Source organism: Haliotis rufescens, unplaced genomic scaffold (assembly GCF_023055435.1).
Source record: "Haliotis rufescens isolate VD_foot unplaced genomic scaffold, xgHalRufe1.0.p SCAF_2, whole genome shotgun sequence".
NCBI lineage: Eukaryota > Metazoa > Mollusca > Gastropoda > Lepetellida > Haliotidae > Haliotis > Haliotis rufescens.
The window spans coordinates 7,884,116-7,902,844 of record NW_025963890.1 but is presented as its reverse complement, the minus strand read 5'-3'; the positions used below and the strand labels follow the sequence as shown (position 1 = coordinate 7,902,844).

Here is an 18,729-nt window from a genome sequence, read left to right as displayed (position 1 = left end):
AGAGTGTGGGCTCAAGTGCCTATGGCCTTCATCAACCGCCTCATCCATTCCATGTATCGACTTTGCACGGCAGTCATCAATGCACATGGCGGACACACGAGATACTAACTTTTCTCAGAGACTAGTGTTGTGTTTCACTTTAAGAACATTTGACAAAGTATGTCTCAAAGTATGTTTACAGTGTTTGGACAAATAAGGTTTCTCATATATCTATCCATGGTGACGTTTCTTTTGCGGTTCAGTATATATAATGAGACTGACCAATCATGAAGTTGGAACAATGATGAAACTCTCTATTATTTATAAGATTATTATGCCTCACTTCAAAAAGTAACTGGGTAAATTCATGTTAGTATCTTACCATCTTTACTGTTTAACTTGTATCTCATCTTTCCTTTCTTTCTTTCTCTTTTTTTATTTGACAAACCCAAATGCAACCTCGCCGTTTTTACTGTATATACAATGTGCATATAATATTATATACATACTGTACCTCTTATGCTGTAGTTTGCAGCCCGAGTGTAATAAAATTCAGTTAAGATGTGGGTCAACACGGTGACACTAATCTAACCGATTTATGGCTGCTGACAGCCTAGTCAAGTCTAGTTGACTGTGCTTGTTTTCGACCTATTTTCAGGAGACAAACATTCATGTGTCTGCATGCAAGAATGTTCAATCAAAATATTCTTAAAGCTATAAGATAAACGTTGATGACAGAAAACAGAAAATACTGTGATCAAATAGCAAGTTACGTATAGGTCTATGTACAGTATCTCCAAGTCCTACTTCATCCGATATAACAGCCTCGTTTTAAACAAAACTGCACTTTCACGTCAGTGGGTCATTGCCCTCCCAGCTCTGAGATAAAAAAAAAAGGTGTCCATTTACACCCTGTACACTTGGGGTCAATCAACGAAGCACAATCTGTGAGTCTACCTTCACAGGGACAGGGACAAACATCGGAACAAACTAAACTTAAAGAAGTGAATTCTTGTTGATTATCACGAACACAGATATATGTAAGTGTTTGTATTTTATTGTATATGTATACGTTTTACTCCTCTGACCCAAATCGTGATCAGTTGTAGCATTATAACGAGGGCATGTGTGATTTATGCGTCCAGCGTTAGGTTTTATATCACGAACAGGAGGCAAGGAAGGATACTGCCACAAAGAATGATCTTACCGACATGTTTCAATCTGCAATTGTAATTGAATTAAAACAAATTGAAAATTGATAGAACCAGTTGTTCGATTGAACTGACGTTAACTTGTGCTGTGTCACGCGTGACTTCACTTTTCGAAAACAACGTGGGACATTTTGCTTCTTGGTGTTGTATAAGAGATTTATTCTCCCGCTCACAATTGTACCCATGTCACGGGTGCCATCTTTGAGAAAATACACATGTGCGACTTTACAAAAGGAATATGCATGCCTCTAACCACCTCCACAAGAACGTTATTTGCTATTACGGTGGAAATATATCAATTCCGGTTGTCATGTTTTCTGAAACTTACATTTGTCCGTCATAGGTGGATTTCTTTTTTTCTGTTTTAGGCATACACAAGAAGCTGTGTATATTCACTGACGTTGTAAGCAAGATGTTGACGGAGTTGATACTTGGGACAGCTGTTGTGCTGTTTCTCGCCTACATATATCAATCGAAAAGGAAGTATAGTAAGATGCCCCCGGGTCCGAAACCACTGCCAATACTGGGTAATTTCTTCGAACTGAAGGAAGCGACAATGGTACAAGATCTCACTCACGTGGGTTCGCAATACAATGGTATATTCACCGTCCATTTGCTAATGACGCCGGCAGTCGTTCTGGACAAATTCCAAATCATAAGGGACCTCCTTTATTCTCCTGAATATGCTCATATCTTCAGTGGAAGAGTTAGCACATATTTTAGCAAGTATTTGCTTCCGCATGATATGATTTTCCAGACGGCCAGTAACAGTCAGAAGTACTTGAGAAAACTAACCTTTCGAGGAATAAAACAATATGGAACCGCATTGGAAAATGTTGAGCATCATGCTCAAGTAGAAATACAAGAAATGATTAACAGGTGCAGAGAACGAAATGGCGTCTCGTTTGACCCGTGGGAGGACCTGAATCAGTATGTCAGCAACGTGATCTTGATATTGGTAAGTTGTTGACCTATTCTGAACAACAGTAACTAGGAAACAGTGTAATTATTAGTGTTTAGGTACCTGAATAATGTGGATGCCCTGATTATATGTCATGGTATGTAAACTGGCAAAATGATGGACGGTTGGATGTGAACTAACAGACTGAACTGACACATGAGCTTTGATCAGTTGTGCAATATATTTTTATATGTATGACTGTAGCATTCACCCATGCCACTCACAACACGTTTATGTAATTTCAGGTTTGTGGAAAAAGATTTGAACCTGGCCATCAGACACTGGAAATTTGTCAGAATGTTGGCGCTGACTTTGAGTATCTCTTTAACTTCAAGAACCAGATTCTCATGGGCAATGTCCCGTTTAGTACAAAGTTGATGCCGAACCTAAGACGGGCTTGTCAAACTATGAAGGACGGTTACCACTATTTTACTGAGACTGTTGACAAAATATCAAAGGTAATGCACACAAACCATTACCAGAAATTCATAATTAATTTCAAGTAAAATATGCTTGAATGAGTCTGTAGTACTACTAATACTGTAACTACACTGAGAACACATGTAAATACAGATGTACATCGAATACTGTAATATAAGAGGCAAAATATGCAGCGCTTTTGGTGATTTCACACTGCTGTTATGGATTGAATATATTTTTAGGAATCCAAGGGTACGATGCCCGACTGTCTCTATACATTGCTTCTGAAAGAGCATGAGGAGGGAAAGATATCAAAGGAAAATATAAAAGGCGTTCTGATAGATTCCCTGATTGCAGGTAATACTTTACAAATAATATTATGTATAGATGACTTTCTAAAATTATATCTATGTTTATACCGAAAGAACTTTGAATGTTTTTCGGTTACTGAAGCAGTACACAGGTGCCAGATTTTTTAATTCAACTACCATTTTCCTTTCTGTGGATAGGTGTCACCACAACAAAACCAACCCTCTATACTGCCCTAATGGCAATGGTAAGCTTTCCTGAGGTCCAGAAGAAGATCCAGGAGGAGATCCAGAGGGTGGTTGGGAAGACCGACTTCCGGGTTTGGAGGACCGGAACAAAATGCCCTACACCAGGGCAGTGGAACTAGAATCATACCGCTACTTCATCCCTGTTGGGGCAGCTGGTCCAAGGAACACTACGCAAGACTGTACCTTTAATGGGTACAGCATCCCGAAGGGCACAATGGCACGTTTCTGTACTAAATGAAGGACAAAATACGTGAATTAGTTTCCTTCATGACAAATATAGCTTTAACATACACCTTCCCATTTTTTTATACTTTCCTTTGCTCTTGTAAGATTGATACACCTAATAAGATTACCCCGGAATAATGTAGTACAACTATAACAGATGCAGAGATCTAAATGGCGCCTCCCTTGGTTGGGAAGACCGACTTCCGGGTTTGGAGGACCGGAACAAAATGCCCTACACCAGGGCAGTGGAACTAGAATCATACCGCTACTTCACCCTGTTGGGGCAGCTGGTCCAAGGAACACTACGCAAGACTGTACCTATAATGGTTACAGCATCCCGAAGGGCACAATGGCACGTTTCTGTACTAAATGAAGGACAAAATACGTGAATTAGTTTCCTTCATGACAAATATAGCTTTAACATACACCTTCCCATTTTTTTATACTTTCCTTTGCTCTTGTAAGATTGATACACCTAATTAACAGATGCAGAGATCTAAATGGCGCCTCCTTTGGTTGGGAAGACCGACTTCCGGGTTTGGAGGACCGGAACAAAATGCCCTACACCAGGGCAGTGGAACTAGAATCATACCGCTACTCCACCCCTGTTGGGGCAGCTGGTCCAAGGAACACTACGCAAGACTGTACCTATAATGGTTACAGCATCCCGAAGGGCACAATGGCACGTTTCTGTACTAAATGAAGGACAAAATACGTGAATTAGTTTCCTTCATGACAAATATAGCTTTAACATACACCTTCCCATTTTTTTATACTTTCCTTTGCTCTTGTAAGATTGATACACCTAATAAGATTACCCCGGAATAATGTAGTACAACTATAACAGATGCAGAGATCTAAATGGCGCCTCCCTTGGTTGGGAAGACCGACTTCCGGGTTTGGAGGACCGGAACAAAATGCCCTACACCAGGGCAGTGGAACTAGAATCATACCGCTACTTCACCCTGTTGGGGCAGCTGGTCCAAGGAACACTACGCAAGACTGTACCTATAATGGTTACAGCATCCCGAAGGGCACAATGGCACGTTTCTGTACTAAATGAAGGACAAAATACGTGAATTAGTTTCCTTCATGACAAATATAGCTTTAACATACACCTTCCCATTTTTTTATACTTTCCTTTGCTCTTGTAAGATTGATACACCTAATTAACAGATGCAGAGATCTAAATGGCGCCTCCTTTGGTTGGGAAGACCGACTTCCGGGTTTGGAGGACCGGAACAAAATGCCCTACACCAGGGCAGTGGAACTAGAATCATACCGCTACTCCACCCCTGTTGGGGCAGCTGGTCCAAGGAACACTACGCAAGACTGTACCTATAATGGTTACAGCATCCCGAAGGGCACAATGGCACGTTTCTGTACTAAATGAAGGACAAAATACGTGAATTAGTTTCCTTCATGACAAATATAGCTTTAACATACACCTTCCCATTTTTTTATACTTTCCTTTGCTCTTGTAAGATTGATACACCTAATAAGATTACCCCGGAATAATGTAGTACAACTATAACAGATGCAGAGATCTAAATGGCGCCTCCCTTGGTTGGGAAGACCGACTTCCGGGTTTGGAGGACCGGAACAAAATGCCCTACACCAGGGCAGTGGAACTAGAATCATACCGCTACTTCACCCTGTTGGGGCAGCTGGTCCAAGGAACACTACGCAAGACTGTACCTATAATGGTTACAGCATCCCGAAGGGCACAATGGCACGTTTCTGTACTAAATGAAGGACAAAATACGTGAATTAGTTTCCTTCATGACAAATATAGCTTTAACATACACCTTCCCATTTTTTTATACTTTCCTTTGCTCTTGTAAGATTGATACACCTAATTAACAGATGCAGAGATCTAAATGGCGCCTCCTTTGGTTGGGAAGACCGACTTCCGGGTTTGGAGGACCGGAACAAAATGCCCTACACCAGGGCAGTGGAACTAGAATCATACCGCTACTCCACCCCTGTTGGAGCAGCTGGTCCAAGGAACACTACGCAAGACTGTACCTATAATGGTTACAGCATCCCGAAGGGCACAATGGCACGTTTCTGTACTAAATGAAGGACAAAATACGTGAATTAGTTTCCTTCATGACAAATATAGCTTTAACATACACCTTCCCATTTTTTTATACTTTCCTTTGCTCTTGTAAGATTGATACACCTAATTAACAGATGCAGAGATCTAAATGGCGCCTCCTTTGGTTGGGAAGACCGACTTCCGGGTTTGGAGGACCGGAACAAAATGCCCTACACCAGGGCAGTGGAACTAGAATCATACCGCTACTCCACCCCTGTTGGAGCAGCTGGTCCAAGGAACACTACGCAAGACTGTACCTATAATGGTTACAGCATCCCGAAGGGCACAATGGCACGTTTCTGTACTAAATGAAGGACAAAATACGTGAATTAGTTTCCTTCATGACAAATATAGCTTTAACATACACCTTCCCATTTTTTTATACTTTCCTTTGCTCTTGTAAGATTGATACACCTAATTAACAGATGCAGAGATCTAAATGGCGCCTCCTTTGGTTGGGAAGACCGACTTCCGGGTTTGGAGGACCGGAACAAAATGCCCTACACCAGGGCAGTGGAACTAGAATCATACCGCTACTCCACCCCTGTTGGAGCAGCTGGTCCAAGGAACACTACGCAAGACTGTACCTATAATGGGTACAGCATCCCGAAGGGCACAATGGCACGTTTCTGTAATAATGAAAGGCCACATATCTGTAAATAGTTTCCTTCATAACAAAATTATTTTCCCCTTGCTTGTTACCGACTGGTTATCTAAGACGCCCTACAAAGTCATTACACCTTGCAATAATAACCGTTTTGCTACTGTCCTTCGCTCTTGTAAAACAAATAAACGTATTATTGATAAGCACAATAGGATTAATCTAGAGTACTGTAGTACAATTATATTCTTTGTCATTAGGACATATTGTATTGTAAACAAAATTAATTTGAATCTGTCTTTATGAAGGTTATTTACAACGTATGGCAAGTACACCATGACGAATCATTTTGGGAGAATCCCTTCACATTTGATCCAACCAGATTCTTGGATGAACATGGCAAACTGCTCCCACCAGAGGATGAAAAACGTCAGAGGTAAACATGCATAGCACTTAACGTAGTTATGAATCAGGTTGTATGGTTTATTTCACAGTAGTGAACAGTATTTCAGTAAAAGTAAGGCTCAGACATAGACAGAACTTAAATGTTTACCAGACATACCAAGGAGGATAATAGGTACGAATATTGTAATCATATATGACAGGTATTTAATTGATTGTACATAATTACAAGAGTTTCTTTTGATTGCAGACTGTTGACGTTTGGCATCGGAAAGCGGTCTTGTATTGGCGAGAAGCTGGCCCGAGTGAGGATATTTCTTGGACTGACGTCCATACTACAAAACTTCGACCTGACTCGTGATCCATCAGAACCTTTCCCTTCACCCGATCCCCGCACATACGAGATTAAATTTCTCTTACAGCCACCTTCGTACAAGCTACAGTGCAAACCCAGGCAATGAGAGCCACAATACGCGCAGTTTACCATCGTGTATACGGCCACCTTCGTACAAGCTACAGTGCAAACCCAGGCAATGAGAGCCACAATACACGCAGTTTACCATCGTGTATACGGCCACCTGCGTACAAGCTACAGTGCAAACCTAGGCAATGAGAGCCACAATACACGCAGTTTACCATCGTGTATACGGCCACCTTCGTACAAGCTACAGTGCAAACCCAGGCAATGAGAGCCACAATACACGCAGTTTACCATCGTGTATACGGCCACCTTCGTACAAGCTACAGTGCAAACCTAGGCAATGAGAGCCACAATACGCCCAGTTTACCATCGTGTATACGGCCACCTTCGTACAAGCTACAGTGCAAACCTAGGCAATGAGAGCCACAATACACGCAGTTTACCATCGTGTATACGGCCACCTTCGTACAAGCTACAGTGCAAACCTAGGCACTGAGAGCCACAATACGCCCAGTTTACCATCGTGTATACGGCCACCTGCGTACAAGCTACAGTGCAAACCTAGGCAATGAGAGCCACAATACACGCAGTTTACCATCGTGTATACGGCCACCTTCGTACAAGCTACAGTGCAAACCCAGGCAATGAGAGCCACAATACACGCAGTTTACCATCGTGTATACGGCCACCTTCGTACAAGCTACAGTGCAAACCCAGGCAATGAGAGCCACAATACGCCCAGTTTACCATCGCGTATACGGTCATTGTCCTTCATGTTCAGCAGAGTAGTTGTATACCTGTATCTGCATATGAACCGATTGCAGTGATTGTAGCTATCGATATGCATATTTAAACTTTTAAAACGTTTATTTTTAACTTGGACTAAGTTCCAACATGGGATGTTATTTAAATCAAGTATGTTTTGTGGGTATCATCTTTTACTTTGTTTGTACAGTTTATACAGACCTGTAGCTACATAGTAACTGATTGCAATGATTACAGCTAACAATATGCATGACTTTTTTATTTTTAGTTTATTTTTAGCTTAGACTTATTTCCAAAAAGGGATAATATTCAAATCCAGTGTGTTTAGTCAGTATCAGTTGTCATCTCGTTTTTAAAAGATGGATCGAAACAATCCTTTTTTGGAGAACTATCTACAACAAAGACTATTTTTTCTAATTTGTCCTTTTGTGGAAAGGTTTATTTTTAATATGCAAACTGGTTATTTTGCAATCAAGTAAACAATTATTATTATGTTGTGATATTATTGTTTGGAGCCTATATAGGGAATCTCACCAGAGTGTCTTTTGATATCAAATATATCAACACGAGTTGATAAAAGTGGGAACACTCCGAGGGAAAACTGGTATAACTGCATGTCAAAGCCTAACGTTTTTAATCATAACACTGCATACATGTATAGTTCTATTTTCTTCAAATATTCTAGATATTCATAACTGCAAGTTAAATCATTAATTCTGTAATGACTATTTCACAATTATATCACTTTAAATGAAAAATTATTTTGTCGCTTTTTATTATTATTCCCCGTCCTTAAGGCTGGGAAGTATACGGGAAACGTTAATTTTGTAGCATGTATGTCGACATGTTGGTTTATTTAAAATTTCAAGCCACGCATTTACGGAAACAAAACATACAAATCATGTGCGTGGAATGTTGATGCTGTTCTTTTCCAGCAATAAGAGATACTTCAAAATTGTCTTTATGTAGTTCATTGACCGTTTCTGGTCATTAGCTGACATTATTAAACCATTCATGTGTAGTCCGATGTCCTTTTTTCCTCAAGGACTAATTTTCTGATTTTCACGGTGTATACAGAAGAAGAACTGTGCACCAGAGATCATAAATAACAGCATAATAAAAATTATGTTCTGAATATGCTTATTCATGAACAACAACGACCTCTCAATTTAAATGTAATATTGCACACTTTTGATTGTTTGGATGCTCATGTTCACTGGAAATATTTGGAATAGTTATATTCCGTATTTTGAATTAACCCAGTCCCTCATGTTTTTTTAATCAGTGCACCGCACATAGCCACATGTGAAACGTTTGGTAGCAAAGTTAAAGCAAAATCGGAGTAGTGTGTCGGCGAATTTGCATCAAGGCTGTAGTATGTTTCAACCGTTTAATGGAATTCAATGTACAGCCGTAGCTCTGGTCACTCATATATTTTGTGTCCTATGGGTCAAATCTATTTGCGTCTGTACGGTGTTCCACTGACCTCGATAATCTGTTGGGTGAAGGCACAGCTCTCTACAGTCACATTTAACACCGCTCCCAGCAGCCACTGTCTCAAGCGATATTGTCTACATAACAGATCAGTTTTATGGCTCCGTCACAGGTGCTCCAAATATTGAAGCAGGATAAACAAATTTCAAAGAATCATTTCAACAAGCAATATTGATATTCCCGTCACTTTTGGTAACTTTTAATGATGTCTCCATTGCAATTTTTACGGATTTTGATTCGTATGCAATATCTGACTCTCATCAGCGTAATGGTTTGGGTCAGATTGATCCGAATGGACAAGCGGTTTTACTTCTGTTTAGTAGTATGGATGAATTGTTATGTTACATCTTAACAGTATATCAGGCGACTATGCTTGTCGTAAGAGGCGACAAGCGGGATCGGATGGTCAGGCTTTGGTTGATGCATGGCATCGATCCCAATTGCGTGGATCGATGCTCATGATATTAAGCACTGGATTGTCTGGTCCAGACTCGATTATTTACAGAACGCCGTCTTATAGCTGGGATATTGCTGAGTGCGGCGTTAAACGACAAACCAATCAATCATCATCATATGAACTCAAACCAGTCATTGTTACAAGTAAACCACATTCCACAACAGTTACTGACACTGGATAAAAAACAGTACATAGAAAAAACCAAGTAACTCAACTCATCATGATCACAATTACTATTCTTTGAAAGCAAGAAATACAAAAAAGAAACTGACCAAAAAAGGTAAAACAAGAGACGAGGAATCTCCGTTATTGATTAGTCCCGGTATTGAAATGTTGTCCAACTACGTGATAATATTTTGAGTATGTGCATCTGTGGTTGTGACAAAAAGACCCTATCTAGTATGACTTTTTGGCCATATGGAGCCCTTGGTATTTTCATTTACATTATTATAACCAAATGCCAAGCGTAAAAAGAATGTGATCTATTATTTGAGTATGTGCATCTGCCAATGTTGTTGGCAGTTTTGATACTATTTCCACATGTTTACATTTGTGCCAGAAATTGCTTCCATTTCCTTCGATCTACGTTTTAAATAAAGACCCAGGTTAGAATAGGTCTTCAGCAATCTATGCTTGCCGTAAGAGGCGACGAACAGGATTGGGTAGTCAGGCTCGCCGATTTGATCGATGCATAACATCATATTCCAATTGCGTAGTTCGATGCTCTTGGTTTCAATAACTGGATGATCTGGTCCAGACTGGATTATTTACAGACCGCCGTCATATGGCTGGAATACTGCTGAGTGCGGCGTTAAACAAGAAACTATTTTTTAAATTGACCTACCCTATGCAAATGTATCAACTGTATTGCCCAATACTCAAAATAAATATAAAAAAATTCCACAACAGCGTTGTGATAATTGTGGTTAATATAATTATGCTCCATCATGCCTTTCAGTAACATCATAATTATGCGTTTAAGAGGCATCACATATGGCGGGGAACTTTGATGCTCTGCGTCAATGTTTTCTTGTATATCTTCAATTGCGTATTTCATTTCATCAAACTCTTAGAATGTAACTGCAAACACAGCCTACTCCAAGTAAGATATGATTTGTTTCAAAGCAGTCATCTTGTTTTTATTGTGACCGAATCATACATGTTACATTTTCAATAAACGAACATTTACTTTCACTTTCATCTGACCTCGCTGATATTGATTACATACATGAAGGACGTATTTAACGAATTCCATAGTATTCTTCTATGCAAGAGGTCGGCCAAATGTATGGTCATTGTTAAGGTAAAATGACCAACGACAGTGGATACGGATAAAGTCATCAATCATGGTTAACAGACTTTTGAATTAATAAAGTTTATCGATGGATTGAACCATATATTCTTATTTCAAATTGTGTGTGTATATTTCAGAGAGGGTTTTTTCATATAAATGGTTTATCTGAATGGAATGTATGTTCGGGTGAATAAACATGTTTTCAACGACACGCTATTCATTTGAATTTGTGTGAAAAAATGCTTTGTATTCCTGTATTATTCAGGTTTGTATTTGACAGAATAATATAGGGTAAATAAAAACTTACCTCCCAATCTGTTGAGTGACATTGGGAGAGTACACGGGTTTGCTGCCAAGAACACAGGCCTTGACTATCTGGGTAATGCAGAAGGCTGTAGTGTTGGGGAGTCTTCACATTCTTCGTAACGTTCTTTGTTGGTTCGACGAGGCAGCGTTTCATGGCTTGAAGATGTTGAGGAGGGGGGTGCATGATCAAGCATGGATTCTCTACGTGGCATCGAAAATATTGAAACGGGAGAGGGGAACTGCATTTTGAATGAGTGTTGGTGACGTTGGTGAGATTCACAATGTGAAACAAGGCCATTTAATGGAAGTTTTACTTTATAACTCATAGTCAGCTGACAGTTTTACTTTACACCTCACAGTCAGCTGACTGTATAAACAAGACTGTGTCGACCTCTCTATTTTACTGTGATGTATCCTTAATGCGTGACTAGAGTAACATTGGGACATTCATTGAGAAAGATAATCTCCAGTGAGCGATGTGTCAGGCTGAGGTCAACACAATGGACAATGCGTACACATTCCATACACACGAGGACACCAGTGGCACATTCGTCTTGGTCGCCGCAGTTCACTGTGCAGACTTCAGAGTCGTAGCATCCCTCAGACCTTTCCTCCCACCTCACGCTGACACGGCATGGTGTCACTGAAATACTGTTCAAAGCAGTGTCGAGCCTTACTCGTTCACCCACTTACAACAACACACACCAAGGATGTTTGACGGGTGTTTATTGCCGTTGTACAAATTGTGTAATAAAGAGTGAAGTAAAGTAGTCACTGTGTCAAAAAGAAAAGTGACATAAATCGATGTAAAATATGTGAAAACAAAACTGTCATAAGTGTATACATAAAGGCCTATATGCAAATATACTTCAAGCAACTGTCACATCACACTCGGAGCACAAAATCAATCCACAAATATATATAAATAAAAAGTAACACACGTGGAAAGAAATGTAAGCTCTTCACCTAGAGCATCCAGCTATGGACTGGATCATGCTTATTACAGGACTAAGGGGATGTTTCGAGTGCAGTCCGCTTGAGAAGGTAATGATTATTCCAATAATCACCGCTTACGTTTCCAATAACAGTCCACCACTTATTCAGATGAAAAACAATCCAATTTCCAAACAGCAGTTTTTTATGTCAAATGTTTTTCGAATGTGGTATATGTTCCAGCAATTATACTAATGATGCTACCTATTTTGACTATTATATTTAAAATAGAACCGAAACTGAATTCAGAGTCACGGCTACGTCATAATTCAAATTTGAATGTAAGGCCGCACTTGTTTAATTTAATGTTTCATGGATTTATTCCAGCTTTTCCAGCTGGTCGGTCGAAATAAAACTAATAATAAATAACTATGTCAATCATTTATTTATCTAAATGAAAATCATTCTGCCATGGAGTTAAAACTGCAGCAGGCTTCTTGAATCTTGATTGTGATGTAGACATGGAATTTATATATAACATTATATTTTATATAAGAGGGTCTGTATTACTAGTGGGAGACATAATAAACATAAATAGTTTATGCTTAATTTATATCTTTTCCAGCTGCTTTCGGTAGGGATGAAAAATAGAAAATGTGTGTCGTAACGGTTTATGAGCTACACAACATGGATACTCCTTAGTCGGAGGCGTAAACATGAAAGGGGGAAACAAACAAACATCTCCGAAAAAAACCCTGTTATAAACAAAAGTCAGATTCTGTACACATCCATCTAGGCGGTATAGTTTAAACCCTGTGAATCCAACGCATGGCCATCCACTGTCGATCCAACATCCAAGACCATGCCAGTGTCGGATTAAGGACTATCTAATTCACACCGTCACGTGTGAGCAACAGAAAAGGTTCAAGCGCTACAACTCTGCATGTGATATGGATATTCCACTGTAATTATTTAGCCCAGAGATCCTCACTACTTCAGTACATTGTTTTTCTGCAGCTGTACAAATGGAGTTAAGACTTAACAAAAGAGTACATATATCAACTATGGTATTTAAGACGGAACATTGGAACATTTGAACAAATGACGATATCAATCGGGAGAAATAATTATGATGTTCTTGTTTCGTTGTCCTGGCAGGTCTCCATCATCTTCCAAAGTCATCAATATCGTGCCCTGTATCGCCCCTGTGACATCAGGTTGTAGTCAGTGCCTGAAAGACAGACACAGATCTTCAGACAGCCAAATCGGTAAAATATATGTTTCATATTAATTCACTGTTAAAAGGTCGAACATTTCGTAGGGTCGAACATTTCGTAGGGTCGATCATTTTGCCGAATTGCTACAACTCGACCCCTGGACACTGCTGCATGTGTTGGCCTGTACTTGACTTACCAGAACCGTGTATGTTGACAGGCAAAGAAGCCCGACGCTTGTGATTAGATTCCACCTGGTTGGGCCACCTTAAAAACAAATACAAGATGAGATTGACACCAGTTTCCCCAGTTGTTCTGTGGATATTAGGCAATGCCTAAGCGGTAATAGGTGAGGTGAAATGGAGTTTAACGTCGCGTCCAAGATTACTGCACTCATATAGCGACGTGCATGCAAGTGTGTGTGTGTGGCTGCTTGTACTAGTGCTAGCACACTGAGATACCATGCCGCAGTTTAACTTGAATACCCCACTCAGACACAGTATACCGACTCCGAGCCGACCAGTCCTTGTTTTAGTCCCTTAATGTCGAGTGCCAGACAGGGTAACAACAAGTACCATCTTTTGACTTCTTTTGGTATGACGCGGCCGGGGATCGAACCCCGGATCTTCCGCTCTCCGGGCGGACGCTCTACCACTAGACCACGGCGGCAGTCTAAGCGGAAATACCTCTAGACCACGGAGGCGGTCTAAGCGGTAATAAAACTAAAGGTCAAGACTAAATACAAAAAACAAAATAGTAAATAAAACTATTAACTTCAATATTTCTAGACCCATTACCAACTAACGACGTATTCTGAAACAAACGGAACATAGCTACATTCATAAATGCCCACTGAGGACAGGGCTATACCATAAACATAGGTGAGGTAAGTACTGTTTCAAGCGTCTGTAAAATTTGTCGTATCGGAGATTAACACTGAGTGAACTAACTTCTGCACTAATATCACATAGTGTGCACTTAGGTAATTATTCAAAATATAAGTTTTATATTAACACACAAAGCAATCAATTTCACACTGAATATGTTAAGAACTACTATTTTGAAATAATCACAATGAAGACTTTGCTGAAAATAGGTTAATTAATCTGACAGTCACAACCACTAGATGTAATTATAGTTTTTATTAACGTATATATCGCAATAATGTTTTTCATGGCATTTTTCATAAATCATACACCGACATCAAACATTGAGTGGTTATGCTACTGAAATCCCATATATTGTGAATTCAGATTATTCACAAGGTTCATAAGTGTTTGTATATCTTACCACAAGTATCTTGATTTACATAGTATTTAAAGGCGCAAACTGGACAAATGTCTGTGTCACGCAGCGTTGAACAGAAGGTTGTGTCATCTGGTAGAGGGGGACATTCTGCACAGTCAAGTCCATACCACCCAACATCACATCTGGTGCACGTTCCCATGACCTTCTCACAGGTTTTACATGTGGCGGAACACTCCATGGTGCAGCCCGGGCCATACCACCCATCAGCACACGTGTCTGTCCTGCAACTTCCGTCTGGATTGCAAGCCATTCCATGGCATATCTCAGTGCAATCTGAGTGACAATCACGTCCAAAGTAATTGGAATTGCAAGATAGGCAGAATTCAGGTCCGTAACATCTTTTACATCTCTTGTTACAGGGTATGTTGCACTGTGTTCCCCAGAATCCGTCCTTGCATCCTGCTGTACATTTAGGTTGTCCATTTGTTGCTAAGGCACACTGGAGCTTGATGCAGTTATTTGGGCACTCATATTGACATTTGGGGCCGTAGGTGTGAGGATCAGCACATCCATGCAGACACTTTCCAGAAGGGTCACACTGCAGGTCTTTACAGAAGGTGCATCTACAGGCATCAGCATACGCGACTGAAACCAGAGGATTTTATGATCAATGGTTTACTGTCTGTAAACAATACGTTCCTCAATCACCCATGAATGTATTGGGGCGATAGGCGGTGTAGTGGTGACGTGTGTCAATTTTCAGTCAGTTAATGCATTGAGGACGGGTTTAGCTCACGGAAGTCAAGTTGTCGTTTGCGCGAAGTAAACTGGGCGCTCATTGGTCTGTTCCCCTGGCTGTGGAACCAGGGCCCTGCTTGATTCGTTGGTTAAAAATAGCGACAATATCACAAAATGTATTCGCAAGTGATGGATGAATGTAGTGAAAACAAAATTGTGAAGCATGAAAGATGAAAGGATTATAGGATTCTGTTATAGGTATCTTAACTTGTAATATTATTTGTATATTGTTTATATTGAGATCAAAACCCATATTGTTGCATGGCAGTGTAAGTTATTGTTAAACAATTATTGGAACTGTTTTACACTGTTTTTGTTGAGATTCAGTAGAATTCTGTCGAATCTCACATTTCATCTGACATTACATCAAGACCAGCTTTCGTGTGAAGATCACTTATCACCCCGGATTCCCAGCCTAGGCCTGTCTAGGAAGCTTTACCACTGTTGCGGATAGGTTGGTATTATTATCACTGAACTGTTTTATGTCACCACTGCCATCATATGTTTGTATTTGATACTGACCACTGCAATCACATTATATATTGTCATGGCATATTGTACTACCACTCTATTGTATACTGCCATTGGAATTGCTGTGCAGTAGTTTTAATTTGTATACCTAGTTAATTGTGTAATAAACTGACGTCCAAAAGAAACTTTACCAACTGAAAATATAAATTTCACACAAAGTATAATTTTTTTTTCGATGGCGTCTATCTAAAACACATAACTTAAATACAACAATAGTGTATGCAGAAAATGTTAATCGTCTGTTACATGTTTGCGAGATAACACGCGAAAAAGTGAAAAACAGGTGCACCACGGACAACTGCAAATGCACGTGCGGGTAAGGGTATAAAACAATTGCAACGGCAAGTCGGACATCCACAGTGATAAAAAAAACACACAAAAGAAATTCCACGACTCACAGTCGAACAACGTGAACGAGCCTTGGGTATGGTACAGATAGGAGCCACCCACGCCCATATTGCACGAACCTTGACTTGCAATATGGATCACCTTGACTTCTGTTCGTTATTTTAATGTATTATTTTGATTTTATTTGAAATATGTGCATGAAATATATGTTAATGTGGTCAATATGTGAATGAAAGTTTCTGACACTCAACAACACCCGTCAATCTGTTTATCTCCTGAACGTTACATGAAATCCAACAATTCGTACATTTGAGAGAAAAGCGCTAAATACGTACCTGGAAATGCTAGGGTCAAAGTTACCACTGCAATTCTGTTCCTGCTGATTGGAATTAGCATACTCAGCATTATGAGAAATGAGTTCGGGTGAAGAACCATGGAAGCTCCTCCTGGCAAACAGGCGCCATCGACCTGAACACATCGCCCACTTGGGCAGTCCTTGCATTGTTCATCACAGTGTAGCTTGTAGTATCCTGCTTTACAGCCTTCAGCACAGTTACCAGTATCTTTGTCACAGTACACTTGCTTGGTTGATTCTTCCTCGTCACAGTTGGCTGGGCACGGAGTTTTGCAGTCTGAGCCCCAGAAGCCATGGGGACATATGTCAGATCCATCTGCTCGAGTGACCAGAAGCAGTCCAACTAGTGCTGAAAACAACAGTTGGAAACAACCAGGCTGTACAATCAGGTTCGGGTATAACTTTTATTAATATGATAAAGTCAACCCTTGATGAAAATCAACGACTAATCACGTGGACAATGACCTTCAACTAATTTGAATATTCCTTAAGTTTCTTTTTCTCTGAATTTCTCACTTGTGGCAAAATATGCCCCTAGCTGTTGCATCGACAGTTTGAAATGTTCAAATGTATTTTACAAAAGAGGATATGACGATAGTTTTTGAACGGTTATAATTATGTTATAAACATAATTCTCATATTTTTAAAATTAATTGTGTCGCTTTTGATCCCTGCAACCGGCCGCGGTCCGTTTGAAATTGTTTTGTGAAGAAATCTTCTCAATCTATCGCATCGGTACATACCTTTCGATGTTAGTAGAAAACGAATGTAATTATTTAATTCTGAAAGGCATACTGGTGTCATGTAAGACATGCGTTGATTGCGTGTCACCATTGCTCATAAGATCAATCTCAGGTTTGTCTGGTCTAGACTCGATTATTAATAGAGCACATTCATTTAGATGGAATATTGCTAAGTGCAGCTTTAAACAAACAAACACAAACATTGAAGACATCCCAGATTAACCTACCATATGGAAAGTCACCTAACTGTTTATGTCTGTCATCCTTAATTGCGACCCGGGAAGATCCTAGGTATAACAGGTCTTCAGCAATCCATGCTTGCTGTAAAATGCGACTATGCTTGTCGTAAAAGGCGACTTACGGGATCGGGTGGTCAGGCTCACTGATTTAGTTGATGTCATCGTATCCCAATTGCGTGGATCGATGCTCATGATGTCAATCACTGGATTGTCTGGTTCAGACTCGATTATTTACAGACTGCCGTCATATAGCTTGAATATTGCTGAGTGTGGCGATAAACATCAAACAAATCTTCGATTGAATGTAGAGATCGCGGTGCCTCCGCACTCGTACATCGGGTTACATCGGGTTACATCGGGTAAAATTGAATTGGTCATCCGATGCCACTTGGATGTTTCCGGCGACCGCCGTCATATAGCTGGAATATTGCTGAGTGCGGCGTTAAACAACAAACCAACCAACGAGTGACAGATCGAGACTGGGCACTTAACTGAACGGACGAATATTGAACCACAGAAACTTACACCACCACGATCTCCCCATCATCCCAGGTACCGCTGTAAGGTAAGCAACCTTTCCCTTTCACTAGGCTTTCACAAAAGACCTCTGCACCTGCAGGACTCGGGGGTTACAGAGGTACAGTCTACAAATGCCGGAAATCCTGGAATCGATGTTTCGCACAGGTGACCTGCAGAGAGGCAAGAAAGGAACAGAGTGTGTAATGGTAAGTGATCGAATGTTTAGTACTTGTTGCAAGGATATCTAGATAGGTTGTGAGGATGTAACAGGGGGCCTACCTTTAGAATACAGTACCAAAAACTTTTCAAACACGTAACAATACCCTATGACGTAATTTGTGGTATTTTGTTGTCAGTCACACCGGCGAAACAATGCCCTGTGACGTCAGGGTCATCGAGTGTGCATAAGCTCCTCCCAGTGATCTATCATCTCTACACGCAATGTTATTGAATACGCCCAGCGGTGTTGAGAGTTTTGCAGTGTATTATTTTTTTCAGTTCATTTTTTTTCATTATTATGTACAAGAATGCAGTTTATTGGGGATATTATATTGGCGCTGAACACATCGAAATGTCGCCAGTGTTAGGGTAGGCTACCCCAAACTCT

The 18,729-nt window shown here is 40.2% G+C and overlaps 2 protein-coding genes across 2 annotated transcripts; one reads left to right on the top strand and one right to left on the bottom strand.

The window, feature by feature from the left end:
• Window positions 1–930: 930 nt before the first annotated feature.
• On the top strand, window positions 931–7,799 carry LOC125381866 (cytochrome P450 2C7-like). The gene is made up of 7 exons (XM_048399192.1): window positions 931–1,019; window positions 1,559–2,148; window positions 2,397–2,609; window positions 2,814–2,928; window positions 3,081–3,199; window positions 6,364–6,491; window positions 6,708–7,799. Exons 2-7 carry the CDS (start codon window positions 1,603–1,605, stop codon window positions 6,916–6,918), a joined length of 1,332 nt encoding a protein of 443 aa, XP_048255149.1. The 5' UTR covers window positions 931–1,019; window positions 1,559–1,602; the 3' UTR covers window positions 6,919–7,799.
• Window positions 7,800–11,932: 4,133 nt separating this feature from the next.
• Window positions 11,933–17,168, bottom strand: LOC124111111 (scavenger receptor class F member 1-like). Its single transcript, XM_048399191.1, has 5 exons — window positions 17,138–17,168; window positions 16,602–16,970; window positions 14,632–15,234; window positions 13,541–13,608; window positions 11,933–13,358 (listed from the first exon to the last, which is right to left on the bottom strand). The coding sequence occupies exons 1-5, from the start codon at window positions 17,166–17,168 to the stop codon at window positions 13,341–13,343; spliced, it is 1,089 nt and encodes a 362-aa protein (XP_048255148.1). The 3' UTR covers window positions 11,933–13,340.
• Between the last annotated feature and the right edge of the window lie 1,561 nt (window positions 17,169–18,729).

Excerpts from the sequence above, each read along its gene's own strand:
- LOC125381866 (XM_048399192.1), top strand. The coding sequence starts at position 1,603 with ATGTTGACGGAGTTGATACTTGGGACAGCTGTTGTGCTGTTTCTCGCC. Across the intron at positions 2,149-2,396 it reads GCAACGTGATCTTGATATTG|GTTTGTGGAAAAAGATTTGA; the intron begins GTAAGTTGTTGA and ends ATGTAATTTCAG. Across the intron at positions 2,610-2,813 it reads CTGTTGACAAAATATCAAAG|GAATCCAAGGGTACGATGCC; the intron begins GTAATGCACACA and ends ATATATTTTTAG.
- LOC124111111 (XM_048399191.1), bottom strand. The coding sequence starts at position 17,168 with ATGCAACAGCTAGGGGCATATTTTGCCACAA. Across the intron at positions 16,971-17,137 it reads AGGGGCATATTTTGCCACAA|CACTAGTTGGACTGCTTCTG; the intron begins GTGAGAAATTCA and ends TGTTGTTTTCAG. Across the intron at positions 13,609-14,631 it reads TGTAAATCAAGATACTTGTG|GTGGCCCAACCAGGTGGAAT; the intron begins GTAAGATATACA and ends TTTGTTTTTAAG.